General features: G+C 43.1%; 1 protein-coding gene across 1 annotated transcript; it reads left to right on the forward strand.

Moving 5' to 3' along the window:
• Positions 1-329: 329 nt before the first annotated feature.
• phc2a (polyhomeotic homolog 2a) lies at positions 330-15093 on the forward strand (the record flags this gene model as incomplete). The annotated part of the gene is made up of 7 exons (XM_079225898.1): positions 330-346; positions 986-1132; positions 2737-2815; positions 4042-4153; positions 6076-6199; positions 6366-6558; positions 14939-15093. The coding sequence occupies exons 2-7, from the start codon at positions 989-991 to the stop codon at positions 15091-15093; spliced, it is 807 nt and encodes a 268-aa protein (XP_079082024.1). The 5' UTR covers positions 330-346; positions 986-988.
• Positions 15094-15679: the final 586 nt, after the last annotated feature.

Consider the following 15679-nt stretch of genomic DNA (forward strand, 5'->3'; position numbering starts at 1 on the left):
TTTCGTGGCTTTTACTCTGAAGGTTGTTGCCGGAAATCCTTCCAGAGAAGCACACGCGCACGCGACGAGAGCGTTGTTGTGTCTGCTGCTCGAATAAGCAGAAAGCCGAAACTCTGCGGACATGAATCCGCACTAACTCTGCAGGTCCTCGTGCAAGTTGCCCCGCGCGCGGCTCGGTGAGCTCTCGCGCCCCGGCAGCGGGACCCGCGGCGGCCGGCTCCTCGTGCGGCGCGGAGGGAGAGAACGCGCATGAACGCGTTGCTGGAGCCATTAAACAAAGAGGCTCTTCCCTCTAACGTGACCATTGTTACCGAGCGGACCCACGGGAGGCGGCCCGTCTGGAAAAGTAAGCAAATGACTCTGAAGTTGTTCTTTTTGTAATTTTTTTTACAAAGAGGCACGAAGGCGTGCACTCTAGTGCTGTGTAGTGGGTCAGTTTAATTATTCTCACATTCAACCAGCGACTCCCGATACGCACGGGGCCACCGTGACGTGATGCACTGCGGTCAGGTCCCGCAGTGCCGCTGGCAGTTAACCCGCGCGCCGCTCCTCCTCTCGGGGTGTGGACGGCACCGTGGAAGCAGCCTTTCCTCCTTCAATAGTCACAAGCGTGAACAACACGTCCAGGGATCCGGTCTGAGAGTCCGCTTCACCGGGAAGGACCCGCCAGACTGCGTCCTTCACTCAGAGGGAGACTCCTCTGTCTGCTCGCATCGGAACCGGTACCAGAGTCCCCATGGCGGAGTGCAAGAAGACCACTTGTTGCAAGGGACAAGTCAGCAAAAAGACATTTAACCACTTTTAGCAAATATAAAAATGGTAAAATAACACCTGTTATATGTCAAGCAAATTGATACTAACACTAGCACATTGGCCAAAGCACAACCGTGTCCGCATTGCATTCTTTGTGTGTTTGACCAGTAGCGAGTGGGAGCCTGGTCCCAGGTCTCTGGCTTGACCAGTTTGGTGCTGTTTGTGTTGACAGGTCATGACCTCTGGGAATGGGAACACTAACAGCAACAGCAGCCAACACAATGGAGAGAGCAAACCGGCCCAGGCCCTAGTCCAGTCCCCCGTCCTCACCCATCTGATAGAAGGCTTCGTTATCCAGGAGGGGGCTGAGCCTTTCCCTGTGAGTACCAGAGCCCTGCACCTGTCCGTCATGTCCCAACTACACAGACACAGCATAGGATCATTAAAGACAGACCGGGACCACACTGACCCGTAGACCTGGATGGAGACCCATCATGCAGAGGAGACATGCCGAGGTGGAGCAGCAGACTGAAAAAGGATCTGCATTAAATGTATGGTTCTTTATGTATTTAGGCACTGGTAGGACAGCGTATCGAAACAATCAGAAAATAAACTTTAGTTTCTCTCATGAAAGTCTTTCAGTGAGAACTGTTCAGCGCTGCAGTCTCTGCCCCGATGGTTCCGGGGTCATCAATGAGGTTCCCCATTCACAAACCATCCAGGCTGTGTGCAGAAAACACGCTGCTACGATGCCATGATCACACCTTCATGATGGAACTTAAGCAGCGTACCATTCAACATACCGTTTAAAGTTAGTATGAAGCAGTTTTTCAAAACGTTTTACCAGAAACTTTACGGTGAGAGACAGCAGCTCATTAAATGATGCCAACCTACAAGTACTGTGTCCCAAAACATAACATAAACAATACAGGATTCAGTAAGTATTATTTATCTGCACACCTGTTGGATTGCTTTTCCCCTGAAAAGGTAAAGGCATGAGACGTGGTGAGACCATCAGTCCAGACAGCTGGCACCAGGTCACTCACTGAAGCTCTGAACACATCAAACTGATCCCCGAGGCGTCGCTCACAATCTAACAAACCTTTAGCACTCATTGCTTTTGTGTTTTTTGTGCAGTTAAAGACACAAGATCAACTTCTACTGGCAATCTATCCGTGAGCTTTCGGTCATTTTGGTTTGTTTCTACCTCCACCTTGGAAACCCGTCTATAACCCTGTCTACCAAATGTCTCCAGAAGCTTTGGAACCAAAGGAACTGAACTTGGGACCCAAACGGAATTTAAAGTTTGAGTTGCACATCCCTAATAGTGTTTCCAGCTGAAATGAAGATGAGGAAGATCAGTTGTGATGCTTTGTCTTGACTGTGGTGAACTGTGGAGCGGATGGAAGGAATGGACGACTCCAAAGATCAGTGTTTAGTGGTCGTTCAAAGTTTTGCTTCCAAACTTCACCGTGGTGAAACATTCAGCAAATTAACATTTAATCTCATGAAACATCACAATAAATGGTCAGCTCTCCTCCTGCTATTCACTCTACTGTCACATTGTGCTTTTACTGTATGAATGAAGCAGAGCCCAAGTTGCATCAATGTTTGTGTTGGACCAATCAGAGAGCTCCATCCAGACGCCTTTAGACTCTGGCTCCTGCAGTCCAAAGGCCGGCTTCTGAGCTGGAATCAGACACGCATTAACAAAACCGCAAACGGCTGTAGAGTTTCTGGCCCACCTATACAAGGAGCATTCATTGACAACATCTTTGTGCGCCTTCAGCCACATGCCTCCTGCCTTCTATACTGTCATCTATCAAACATAGAAATACATAATTATCTTACCATCCGTAGTCAGTTACCCCATTCAAGCAAGAACACAAATCATAATTATACATAGTGTTCTTATTGTGTGCTGGGATTAATTTAAGTCTTGTGCATCAGTGTTATAATGAAGTATGTTCTGTCTGTCTGCAGGTGGAACGTCCATCTTTCTCCATCGAGAGCCTGAGGAGACCCACTGCAGACTCAAAGATGGACGGCCTCTCAGCAAAAGGTAAAGTTGTATATCCAGAGTAAAGTTCAGACCAGCGGCACAGCTTCTCTGCTTCTTTCTCAGCGTATGGTCACACTGGGGGCTGACATCTGTCTTCTCCATGTACAAATGTGATACAATATTTTTAGAAAAATGTACCCGACCCCTGGTGGTAAAATCCTTGATCAGGACATTCTTTGCAAAGAGGAGCAGAGAGACAGATCAACACAACATGGTATTTGAATTGCGTATCCTGCACTGCTCTGTGAACGAGTGAGTTGTAACCTCTTAAATACATTAATCACACAATCACAGAGGCCCTTATGACGTCTTGGTCTTATCCCACATGACGCCTCTGCATAGATTGCTCTGCACCCATGGTCACAAGCAGTGGCGGGCCGTGGATTTGGTATCTACGTCTGCTGTTTAGTTTAACAGCTGACCGCGGCTATATATAAACAGATTAAAAGTTTCATATGTAGGTTTAACAAGTTCAATGAGAAGTCACAAGCCTTTACACAGTATATGATTAATAAACTGAACATATGATTATTAATATAACAGTGAAACGGTCACTGACAAAGAGTAAATACGTTTTTTTTCTTCCAACAAATATAAAACATTATGTTGTCACAGAGGGTCACTTCTCCCAGTATCAATACATCGCGTTGGTTCTGCGCCTTCATGGGTGTTGATGATTTCTTCATGTGGAATTTTTTTATGTGAAAATGTCGACCACATTATCTGCCCAGATGATTGTTTTGGTTGCTGCTGTTTACATTCCTTATGATGTAAATTACATTTTGTGTTTGTTGTGTTAAAAATGGGCTAGAACTGTGTTGCATAATGACAATCAAAATGATCCTTCATTCAGGAGTGACAGAATTAGTCTAATTAGTCGTGTGAACAACGGGGAAAAGAGCAAAGAGAGAGGGACAAACCCCGCTCTCTACCTGCTGTTAGACGATTGGACTTCGCACTCATTTTGGCATCTCACATAAGCGATCTCATTCTTCTTGAGATCATGAGTACAGATGCATGCTGGGATGGAAAACTAAGAGCTCTGCTTTCAGGCTCAGCTCTGTCTTCTCCATGACAGTCCTGTACAATGCCTGCACCCCCCGATGAGAGGCTACTGTGCTGTGTCCTGCACCACTTGGTCCTTATCTCTCCGAGGTAGGAGGGACCGGTGATGGTACCTGTGCCTCTGGTGTTGGTCTGAGTGTGGTCTGGCTGTGTTCCCTCAGAGCTAAAGGCCCAGAAAGAGCCCATGCTGACCTGTGAGCTGTGTGGGAAGGTGGACTTTGCCTACGTCTTCAAAAGGTCCAAGAGGTTCTGTTCGACCGTGTGCGCCAAACGGTAAGGCAAGGCAGTGGGTTCCCCAGTTCACCATGTGGGGAAACTGTGTCCCCAGTCTGTCCCCAATCCTGACCCTAGTCCTTTAATATTGGATATCTGCAGATACTGAGTCCAAAGGGATGCTTCTATTTCCCTAAATGTCGATGATATATACCCAGAGATATTTTATGTTACAGGCTACTTGATCGAAATACTGAAGGGCCTGGTTTAAAATGACTAAATTTATCTAAATTGAGTTATTGATATGATCTGAATAAAAGTTGAGGAGGATGCGACTCCTGAAAAGGATGTAACGTGACAATCCAGCGAGAGGACGTCTCACTCTGTTGGAGTTGTTGGGACTACAAAACAGTCCACTCTCCATTGTTCAGCAGTCTTACTTTAAGTCGACTTCCGTTTATAAAAAAGAGCACATCACCCAGGTCATCTCTGCACACTTCACGAGTTAAAACACATGCACGAGGCTTCACATGTAAAGACACACACACACACACACACACACACACACGCGACAGAGCTTTACACATGCAAGGAATAACGTTGATATAGCAACAACAGAATAACTTCTCTCATCAGAACCCTGTCACAAATGACCTCTAAAAAGCTATTACAAGATTGATGTTTCCATCATTGAGAAGAAAGCGTAATTAGTGATTACTTCCTTCATTCACAAGTGCTTCCAGAGTTACTGAGATGAAGTGAGATGGCAAACAGAGACCCTGGCAGGGCTCCAGCTAAGGTCACTGAGGTCGCCGTTTGTGTCAGCACTAAGAAGAATATAGGGCCAACATGGTGATCAATGAAGGCCAGCATGGAGAAAAGCAAGGTTCTCTCCTAAAATACATGTGTAATCATGTTCAGCGCAATGCTGCAGTGAAGAACCCGACTGGGAAAGGAGAGCAGCGCTGGAACCCCAGCAGGCCTGGTATTGGTGCTGCAAAAGAAAAGGGTCATGAAGTATGAAATGAGTCTGGACACTACAGGGCTTTATGCTGAGTGAGATTAAAAGCTTTCAACACATTCTGATGGAAGAAGCTGCTGTAAATGAGTTAATTTACAGTAAGGCTCAACATTACATTTTAAAAGCGACTGCCAGGAATCAGCTTTTGGTTGCCAAAACTGGAAATATGGTTGCCCTTTTTTGTCACCTTCAATTTTGACTAATTCAAATACTCTGCATGTATGTCACCTTAATAATGAGTATGTGACATGTACACAGGTCAATTGTATGTTGTACATGCTTAGCCATGATCATTTTTAGTCCAACGCATAGATTCCTTTTTGTTTTTCCTCCAGGTTCACCTGGTTCTTTGTCAGTGATATCAATTTGTACATTTGTTTGTGACGTTGATGAATTAGTTAAATTTTTCACAGACAGTCAAAGAACATCATTTCCTTCACCATTGTCTTCTAAAATGAACAATCAGCTCGGCTTGGTTTTACTGCCGTTGAGCAGCAGGTTGATTTCCTCTATATATGAAGTCTCATTGTTGTTTGTGATCCGCTCTGTGACTTGGTGTCATCTGTAAACTTCACAACAGCAGTGGAGAGCATCCTCTGCTGAGCTGTTAGCTCTGTATGTAAACTGCTGAGGGTCCAGGCTGGCTGGGATGTTGTTTTTTAATGTGCTGGAGAACCAGTTTCTCAAAGCACTTCATCAGGATGGGGGTGAGTGCGACAGAGCAGTTGTCACGTAGACTGGACACAGCACACATTCTGGGTCCAGGTACGCTGGTGGCTGTCTGGAAGCAGGTGGGAACATTTGACTGTGGACCTGTGGTTGGGTACTGACAGAGGTACAGACCTTTACATAATGTAAATGTGTTCCAACTGCTCGTGAAAATAGCAATCATAAAAATAACCCAGTTTAGTTTAATTCTCAGGCTGAGGTCCAGCTTACCGTGTTAACTTTTGTTTTACAGCTACAATGTGGGGTGCACAAAGAGAATGGGTCTCTTCCCAAACCGCCAAACCACCCTGGAGAACATGAAGAAACAAAGGGCACAGAATGGAAACCACAAAAACGGCAGTTTAGAGTGTAAAAAGGTGAGACAAGAGTGAGCTTTTTACTTTGTTTGTCATGTTATTTAGTGAAGTTCCTGACAGCAAAAGAGAACTGCCCTCTGTGTTTACCTTTCTGTATCTATATTCTAGCTCTTATCGCTACATCATGACGGAGATGTAATGACACATGTCTGACTCCCTCTGTTAGAAGCCTGCTGCTGCTCTGTCCACTGGTCACTCGGTCTACCCTGCACAGGGAGAGTCCAGCCAATGTTCCGACTTGTCCGGCTACGAAAGACCCCCGTCCCCCCAGTCGGCCTCCCGGCCCCACAGCTTCCTGCCCAGCGACCCTGGCCAGTGGAACATCGAGGACGTCTACGAGTTCATCTCCTCTCTGCCAGGTGGGCGATGCCTCAAATCTCTTAGGGTTCTTTGTTACATCCAAATGTTGTGCCCAATGTACAGGTGGTGGAGGAGGGGGGGGGGCAACAACAAAGGTCCAGGACCGGACTCAAACCTGGGACGCTGCTATCGCATCGTACATTGTCTTTTAAGGCCCTGAAAACCCATTTCCACTTTGTTACTGTCAGCAATGAATACATTTCTTTGCCAAAGTTTAAGCCGTTTTGCTTATTTCACACAAGTGATTTCTGGATGAGTGTTTTGTCTGAGCTTCTCTCTGATTAGTTTGGATTTACTTTCATGCACCAATCCAAATCTGAAGCCAGTTGTTGGGTTTAAACTCTAAGTTTGATCATTGATTATATTCAGTCATGAAAGGAAATACTTTGAAATCAAGTTTTCAAGTTTGCGCCAGCCTTCATCACGATTCCCTGAGACGGTAATCCAACATTTTCACCTTTTTAACCAGCATTAATCAAGTTGTAACCAGCATTAATAACTTTTTAACAAGCATTAATTACGTTGTAACCAGCATTAAATACTTTTTAACCAGCATTAATTACTTTTTAACCAGCATTAAATACTTTTTAACCAGCATTAATTACTTTTTAACCAGCATTAAATACTTTTTAACCAGCATTAATTACTTTTTAACCAGCATTAATTAAGTTGTAACCAGCATTAATTACTTTGTAACCAGCATTAAATATTTTTTAACCAGCATTAAATATTTTTTAACCAGCATTAAATATTTTTTAACCAGCATTAATTACTTTGTAACCAGCATTAATTACTTTTTAAGCAGCATCAATTACTTTTTAAGCAGCATTAATTAAGTTGTAACCAACATTAATTAAGTTGTAACCAGCATTAAATACTTTGTAACCAGCATTAATTACTTTGTAACCAGCATTAAATACTTTTTAACCCGCATTAATTAAGTTGTAACCAACATTAATTAAGTTGTAACCAGCATTAAATACTTTTTAACCAGCATTAATTACTTTGTAACCAGCATTAAATACTTTTTAACCAGCATTAATTACTTTGTAACCAGCATTAAATACTTTTTAACCAGCATTAATTAAGTTGTAACCAGCATTAATTAAGTTGTAACCAGCATTAATTAAGTTGTAACCAGCATTAAATACTTTTTAACCAGCATTAATTACTTTGTAACCAGCATTAAATACTTTTTAACCAGCATTAATTAAGTTGTAACCAGCATTAATTATATTCAGTCATGAAAGGAAATACTTTGAAATCAAGTTTTCAAGTTTGCGCCAGCCTTCATCACGATTCCCTGAGACGGTAATCCAACATTTTCACCTTTTTAACCAGCATTAATAACTTTGTAACCAGCATTAATTACGTTGTAGCCAGCATTAAATACTTTTTAACCAGCATTAATTACTTTTTAACCAGCATTAAATACTTTTTAACCAGCATTAATTAAGTTGTAACCAGCATTAAATACTTTTTAACCAGCATTAATTACTTTGTAACCAGCATTAAATATTTTTTAACCAGCATTAAATATTTTTTAACCAGCATCAATTACTTTTTAACCAGCATTAATTACTTTGTAACTAGCATTAATTACTTTTTAACCAGCATTAATTAAGTTGTAACCAGCATTAATTACTTTTTAACCAGCATTAAATACTTTTTAACCAGCATTAATTACTTTTTAACCAGCATTAAATACTTTTTAACCAGCATTAAATACTTTTTAACCAGCATTAATTACTTTGTAACCAGCATTAAATACTTTTTAACCAGCATTAAATATTTTTTAACCATCATTAAATATTTTTTAACCAGCATTAATTACTTTGTAACCAGCATCAATTACTTTTTAAGCAGCATTAATTAAGTTGTAACCAGCATTAATTAAGTTGTAACCAGCATTAATTACTTTTTAACCCGCATTAATTACTTTTTAACCCGCATTAATTAAGTTGTAACCAGCATTAAATACTTTTTAACCAGCATTAATTAAGTTGTAACCAGCATTAAATACTTTGTAACCAGCATTAAATACTTTTTAACCACCATTAATTACTTTTTAACCAGCATTAAATACTTTTTAACCAGCATTAATTAAGTTGTAACCAGCATTAAATATTTTTTAACCAGCATTAATTATATTCAGTCATGAAAGGAAATACTTTGAAATCAAGTTTTCAAGTTTGCGCCAGCCTTCATCACGATTGCCTGAGACGGTAACATTTTCACCTTTTTAACCAGCATTAATTAAGTTTTAACCAGCATTAATAACTTTTTAACAAGCATTAATTACGTTGTAGCCAGCATTAAATACTTTTTAACCAGCATTAATTAAGTTGTAACCAGCATTAATAACTTTTTAACAAGCATTAATTACGTTGTAACCAGCATTAAATATTTTTTAACCAGCATTAAATATTTTTTAACCAGCATTAATTACTTTTTAACCAGCATTAATTACTTTTTAACCAGCATTAAATATTTTTTAACCAGCATTAAATACTTTTTAACCAGCATTAATTACTTTGTAACCAGCATTAAATATTTTTTAACCAGCATTAAATATTTTTTAACCAGCATCAATTACTTTTTAACCAGCATTAATTACTTTGTAACCAGCATCAATTACTTTTTAAGCAGCATTAATTAAGTTGTAACCAACATTAATTAAGTTGTAACAGCATTAATTAAGTTGTAACCAGCATTAATTACTTTTTAACCAGCATTAATTACTTTTTAACCCGCATTAATTAAGTTGTAACCAGCATTAAATACTTTTTAACCAGCATTAATTACTTTGTAACCAGCATTAAATACTTTTTAACCAGCATTAAATACTTTTTAACCAGCATTAATTACTTTTTAACCAGCATTAACTACTTTTTAACCAGCATTAATTACTTTTTAACCAGCATCAATTAGTTTTTAACCAGCATTAATTAAGTTGTAACCAGCATTAATTAAGTTGTAACCAGCATTGGTCATGGCGGCCCTGGAGGGGCTCACCCTTAGAGCTCCTTACCCTATCTCTAAGGGTGAGCCCGGCCAACCTGCGGAGGAAGCTCATTTCGGCCGCTTGTATTCGAGATCTCGTTCTTTCGGTCACGACCCAGAGTTCGTGACCATAGGTGAGGGTTGGAACATAGACCGACCAGTAAATGGAGAGCTTCGCCTTCCGGCTCAGCTCCCTCTTCACCAGGACAGACCGGTACAGCGCCTGTTTTATTGCTGCAGCCGCACCGATCCGTCTGTCGATCTCCCGCTCCACCTTACCCTCACTCGTGAACAAGACCCCGAGATACTTGAACTCCTTCGCTTGGGGTAGGCAGTTTGTCCCCACCTGGAGGGAGCAATTCACCGGTTTCCGGCAGAGCACCATGGCCTCAGATTTGGAGGCGCTAACTCTCATCCCTGCCGCTTCACACTCGGCTGCAAAACGCCCCAGTGAATGCTGGAGGTCACAATCCGAGGAGGCAAACAGGACCACATCATCCGCGAACAGCAGAGAGGCGATCCCGAGACTCCCGAACCGGATCCTCTCCGCCCCCTGGCTGCGCCTAGATATCCTGTCCATGAAGGTCACGAACAGGACCGGTGATAAAGGGCAGCCCTGGCGGAGGCCAACACCCACCGGGAACGTTTCTGACTTACTACCGAGGATACGAACACTGCTCCTACTGCAGGCGTACAAAGACCGGATAGCCCGTGCCAACGGGTCCGGCACCCCATACTCCCGCAGCACCCCCCACAAAAACCCCCGAGGGACCCGGTCGAAAGCCTTCTCCAAGTCCACAAAGCACATGTAGACTGGTTGGGCAAACTCCCAGGACCCCTCCAGTAGTCTTGCAAGGGTAAAGAGCTGGTCCACTGTTCCACGACCGGGACGGAATCCGCACTGCTCGTCTTGAATCTGAGGTTCGACAAGCGGTCGTAGCCTCCCTTCCAGCACCCTGGCATAAGCTTTTCCTGGGAGGCTGAGCAGTGTGATGCCACGATAGTTTGAGCACACTCTCCGGTCCCCCTTCTTGAAGATGGGAACCACCACCCCGGTCTGCCAGTCCATGGGCACTGTTCCCGACCCCCATGCGACACTGAAAAGGCATGTCAACGAAGACAGCCCAACAATGTCCAGCGCTTTCAGCATCTCAGGGCGGATCTCATCCACCCCCGGCGCCTTGCCACCAAGGAGCTTTTTGACTACCTTAGCGACCTCTGCCAGGGATATGGGAGAAACCACCCCAAAGTCTTCCGGCGCTGCCCCCTCTCCGGGGGACATGTTAGCCGGGTTTAGGAGTTCCTCAAAGTGCTCTTTCCACCGCCCGACGATGTCCCCAGTCCGGGTCAGCAGTTCCCCCCCCCCTGCTGAGAACAGCCTGGGGTAGGCCCTGCTTTCCCTTCCTGAGCCGTCGGATGGTTTGCCAGAACTTCCTTGAGGCCAACCGAAAGTCCTTCTCCATGGCCTCCTCGAACTCCTCCCATGCCCGAGTTTTAGCATCCGCGACCATCGCAGCTGCAGCCCTTCTGGCCTGCCGGTACCCGTCAGCTGCTTCAGGAGACCCCTGGGCCAGCCAGGCCCGAAAGGCCTCCTTCTTCAGTTTGACGGCTTCCCTCACCCCCGGTGTCCACCACCGGGTTCTCGGGTTGCCGCCACGACAGGCACCGATGACCTTCTGGCCACATCTCCGAGCAGCCGCGTCCACAATAGAGGTTTTGAACATGGTCCACTCGGGTTCCATGTCCCCAGCCTCCCTCGGGATTTGTGAGAAGTTCTTCCGGAGGTGGGAGTTGAAGACCTCCCGGACAGGGTCCTCCGCCAGACGTTCCCAGTTCACCCTCACTACACGTTTGGGCTTGCCAGGTCTTTCTAGCCGACTCCCCCGCCATCTGATCCAACTCACCACCAGGTGGTGATCAGTTGACAGCTCTGCTCCTCTCTTCACCCGAGTGTCCAAGACATACGGCCGCAGATCAGATGATACGACTACAAAGTCGATCATTGATCTCCGGCCTAAGGTGTTCTGGTACCAGGTACACTTATGAGCCACCTTATGCTCGAACATGGTGTTCGTTATGGACAAACTGTGGCTAGCACAGAAGTCCAACAACAAAACACCGTTCGGGTTCAGATCGGGCAAGCCGTTCCTCCCAATCACGCCCCGCCAGGTTTCTCTGTCATTGCCCACGTGAGCGTTGAAGTCTCCCAGGAGAACTATGGAGTCGGCAGGCGGCGCCCTTTCCAGGACCCCTCCCACCGACTCCAAGAAGGCCGGATACTCCGAACTGCTGTTCGGTGCATAAGCACAAACAACAGTCAGAGCTTTACTCCCTGCAACCCGTAGGCGCAGGGAGGCGACCTTCTCGTTCTCCGGGGAAAACTCCAACATAGCGGCGCTCAGCCGGGGGCTCGTGAGTATCCCCACTCCCGCCCGGCGCCTCTCACCCTGGGCAACTCCAGAAAAGGACAAAGTCCAACCCTTCTCCAGGAGCTTGGTTCCAGAGCCCATGCTGTGCGTGGAGGTGAGCCCAACTAAATCTAGCTGGTACCGCTCCACCTCCTGCACCAGCACCGGCTCTTTCCCTGCTAGCGAGGTGACGTTCCACGTCCCTAGAGCTAGTCTATGCTGCCGGCGATCGGCTCGCCCAGGTCTCCTGCCTGGCCCGCCGCCCGGTCTGCATAGCACCCGACCCCGATGCTTCCCCCCGCGGGTGGTGAGTCCACAGGGTTGCTGGTCCATGATCTTTTATCGGGCTGAGCCCGACCGGGCCCCATGGGTGAAAGCCCGGCCACCAGACGCTCGCCGTCGAGCTCCCCTCCCGGGTCTGGCTCCGGGAGGGTGCCCCGGTTTCCCTTGTCCGGGCGAGGTAGCTTCATTCCGTGGGCCGTACATCATACTAAAAAAATACTTATTAAATAAATACTTTTTAACCAGCATTAATTAAGTTGTAACCAGCATTAAATACTTTTTAACCAGCATTAATTACTTTGTAACCAGCATTAATTACTTTGTAACCAGCATTAAATACTTTGTAACCAGCAATAAATACTTTGTAACCAGCATTAAATACTTTTTAACCAGCATTAAATACTTTTTAACCAGCATTAATTAAGTTGTAACCAGCATTAATTACTTTTTAACCAGCATCAATTAGTTTTTAACCAGCATTAATTAAGTTGTAACCAGCATTAATTAAGTTGTAACCAGCATTAAATACTTTTTAACCAGCATTAATTAAGTTGTAACCAGCATTTATTACTTTGTAACCAGCATTAATTAAGTTGTAACCAGCATTAATTAAGTTGTAACCAGCATTACATATTTTTTAACCAGCATTAAACATGCTGGCATCAATTACTTTTTAACCAGTATTAATTAAGTTGTAACCAGCATTAAATATTTTTTAACCAGCATTAATTCCTTTTTACCAGCATCAATTACTTTTTAACCAGCATTAATTAAGTTGTAACCAGCATTAATTAAGTTGTAACCAGCATTAATTACTTTGTAACCAGCATTAATTACTTTTTAACCAGCATTAATTGAGTTGTAACCAGCATTAAATACTTTTTAACCAGCATTAATTACTTTGTAACCAGCATTAAATACTTTTTAACCAGCATTAATTACTTTGTAACCAGCATTAAATACTTTGTAACCAGCATTAATTAAGTTGTAACCAGCATTAATTACTTTGTAACCAGCATTAATTACTTTTTAACCAGCATCAATTAGTTTTTAACCAGCATTAATTAAGTTGTAACCAGCATTAATTAAGTTGTAACCAGCATTAATTAAGTTGTAGCCAGCATTAAATACTTTTTAACCAGCATTAATTAAGTTGTAACCAGCATTAAATACTTTGTAACCAGCATTAAATACTTTTTAACCAGCATTAAATACTTTTTAACCAGCATTAATTAAGTTGTAACCAGCATTAATTACTTTTTAACCAGCATCAATTAGTTTTTAACCAGCATTAATTAAGTTGTAACCAGCATTAATTAAGTTGTAACCAGCATTAAATACTTTTTAACCAGCATTAATTAAGTTGTAACCAGCATTAAATACTTTTTAACCAGCATTAATTAAGTTGTAACCAGCATTTATTACTTTGTAACCAGCATTAAATATGTTTTAACCAGCATTAAACATGCTGGCATCAATTACTTTTTAACCAGTATTAATTAAGTTGTAACCAGCATTACTTTGTAACCAGCATTAAATATTTTTTAACCAGCATTAATTCCTTTTTACCAGCATCAATTACTTTTTAACCAGCATTAATTAAGTTGTAACCAGCATTAATTACTTTGTAACCAGCATGAATTACTTTGTAACCAGCATTAATTACTTTTTAACCCGCATTAATTGAGTTGTAACCAGCATTAATTACTTTTTAATCAGCATTAATTACCTTTTAACCAGCATTAATTAGCTTTTAACGAGCATTCATTTAAAAAGCCTGGAGGGTGTCAACTAAAAAACTAAAGGGAAAAAAGAAAAAAAAAGTGTGTGTGTGTGCACTTCATTTTATACTGTGCTCTCAAATTATTCATTCAGTATTTATTCATTTTATGTGGATCACAGCAGTTGGGGATGAGTATAGTGATTTACACATTATATACATCTGACAGTTCTTGATAGAAGAATTCTCATCACAGAATCAAGAGCCTTTATTAATTATTAATATGATAAGAGCCTTTTTAACATCTGGTAATATAACATCTCGTAATATAACAGCCTTTTTAACATCTGGTTATTAATATGATCAATACGGTGTGGGGGCTTTATCTATGACCTCAGTTGAATTTTCTGTGAAACACATTGGGGTTTCTACTTTCAATTCAGTTGATTTTGTATCGCCCAAAATCACAAATACAAATGCAGCTTTTGGACCTGCTTCATACATTTCTGGGAATTTAGTTGATTTCCTGCATAACAGTATATTTGCAACCAGGCTGATGGATCGATTGATCTTAGTGGAACTACAAATATCTGTTCCAGAACCTCAAGTTGATCTTGCAGATCAAGTAGTTTTTAGCTTTGAACTTTTCTGAGCTGTGATTTGTCCTCTAAGGAAGCGTTGCGTTCGTCCCACAACAGAACCAGAGGACTTCTCCATTATTGTTGTGCTCTAGATAAACCTGGAGTCCCTCTGCGCTAAATGTAGCACTCTTAGAGAAATCGTAGTTCCAGGTTTCCTTTGGAACACAATCTGGGCGTCTTTAAGTGTAGCCCAGGGTGCTCTGACAGCCCTCTGGCCAATCCTATGGAGATCATTATTAATCACTAATCAACTACAGGAGCAGTTCTGATATATCTCCAAATACTTTTATGAACTCAAAAACATGTTGGTGCTTTGTGGCTGCAGGTTGTCTGGAGATTGCTGAGGAGTTCCGTTGTCAGGAGATCGATGGACAGGCCCTGCTTCTGCTGAAGGAGGACCATCTCATGGGGACCATGAACATCAAACTGGGCCCTGCACTCAAGATCTTTGCCCAGATCAGCACGCTCAAATACTCATAGTCCATCTCACTCACACACACACACACACACACACACACACACACACACACACACACACACACACACACACACACACACACACACACACACACACTCTCTCTCTCTCTCATGTCAAAGGCTGTGACTGGACAAACCCGATGTGATCCCACGTGGACTGACGTGGGTTGAGTTCAGGTACCAGGCCTCATCATTGTCATGGCCTGCTGAACACGAGGTCTCAGCTCTTCCACTGATGGCCTCACTCTGGCACTACTTCAGGAGAACAGGACTGTTGTTAGGTAGGCGTGTCATTGAGAACATATTGTTTTCATAATGTACTACTGTCCCCTGGGTTCCTGCAGGGGATCTGTTTTTGTATTCCTCTCGGCAGCATGAATGAATATTTCAGATCTGTTTCAGCCCAACCTTTTGAAAAGCACCTGCTTCATACGATGAGAACATGCTGCTTCCTGTGCAGAGGCACATCTCTTACAGGCGGCTGCGTCCTGGAGCTCTGGAGAGAGCACTGAGCCTGTAGCCTTAGAGGGAGGATTATGGTAAATAAACTTGGACAGCACTTTTCTAGTCTTCGATGACGCAAAGCGCA

The sequence above is a fragment of the Taurulus bubalis genome, assembly GCF_910589615.1.
Source record: "Taurulus bubalis genome assembly, chromosome: 11".
Lineage (NCBI taxonomy): Eukaryota > Metazoa > Chordata > Actinopteri > Perciformes > Cottidae > Taurulus > Taurulus bubalis.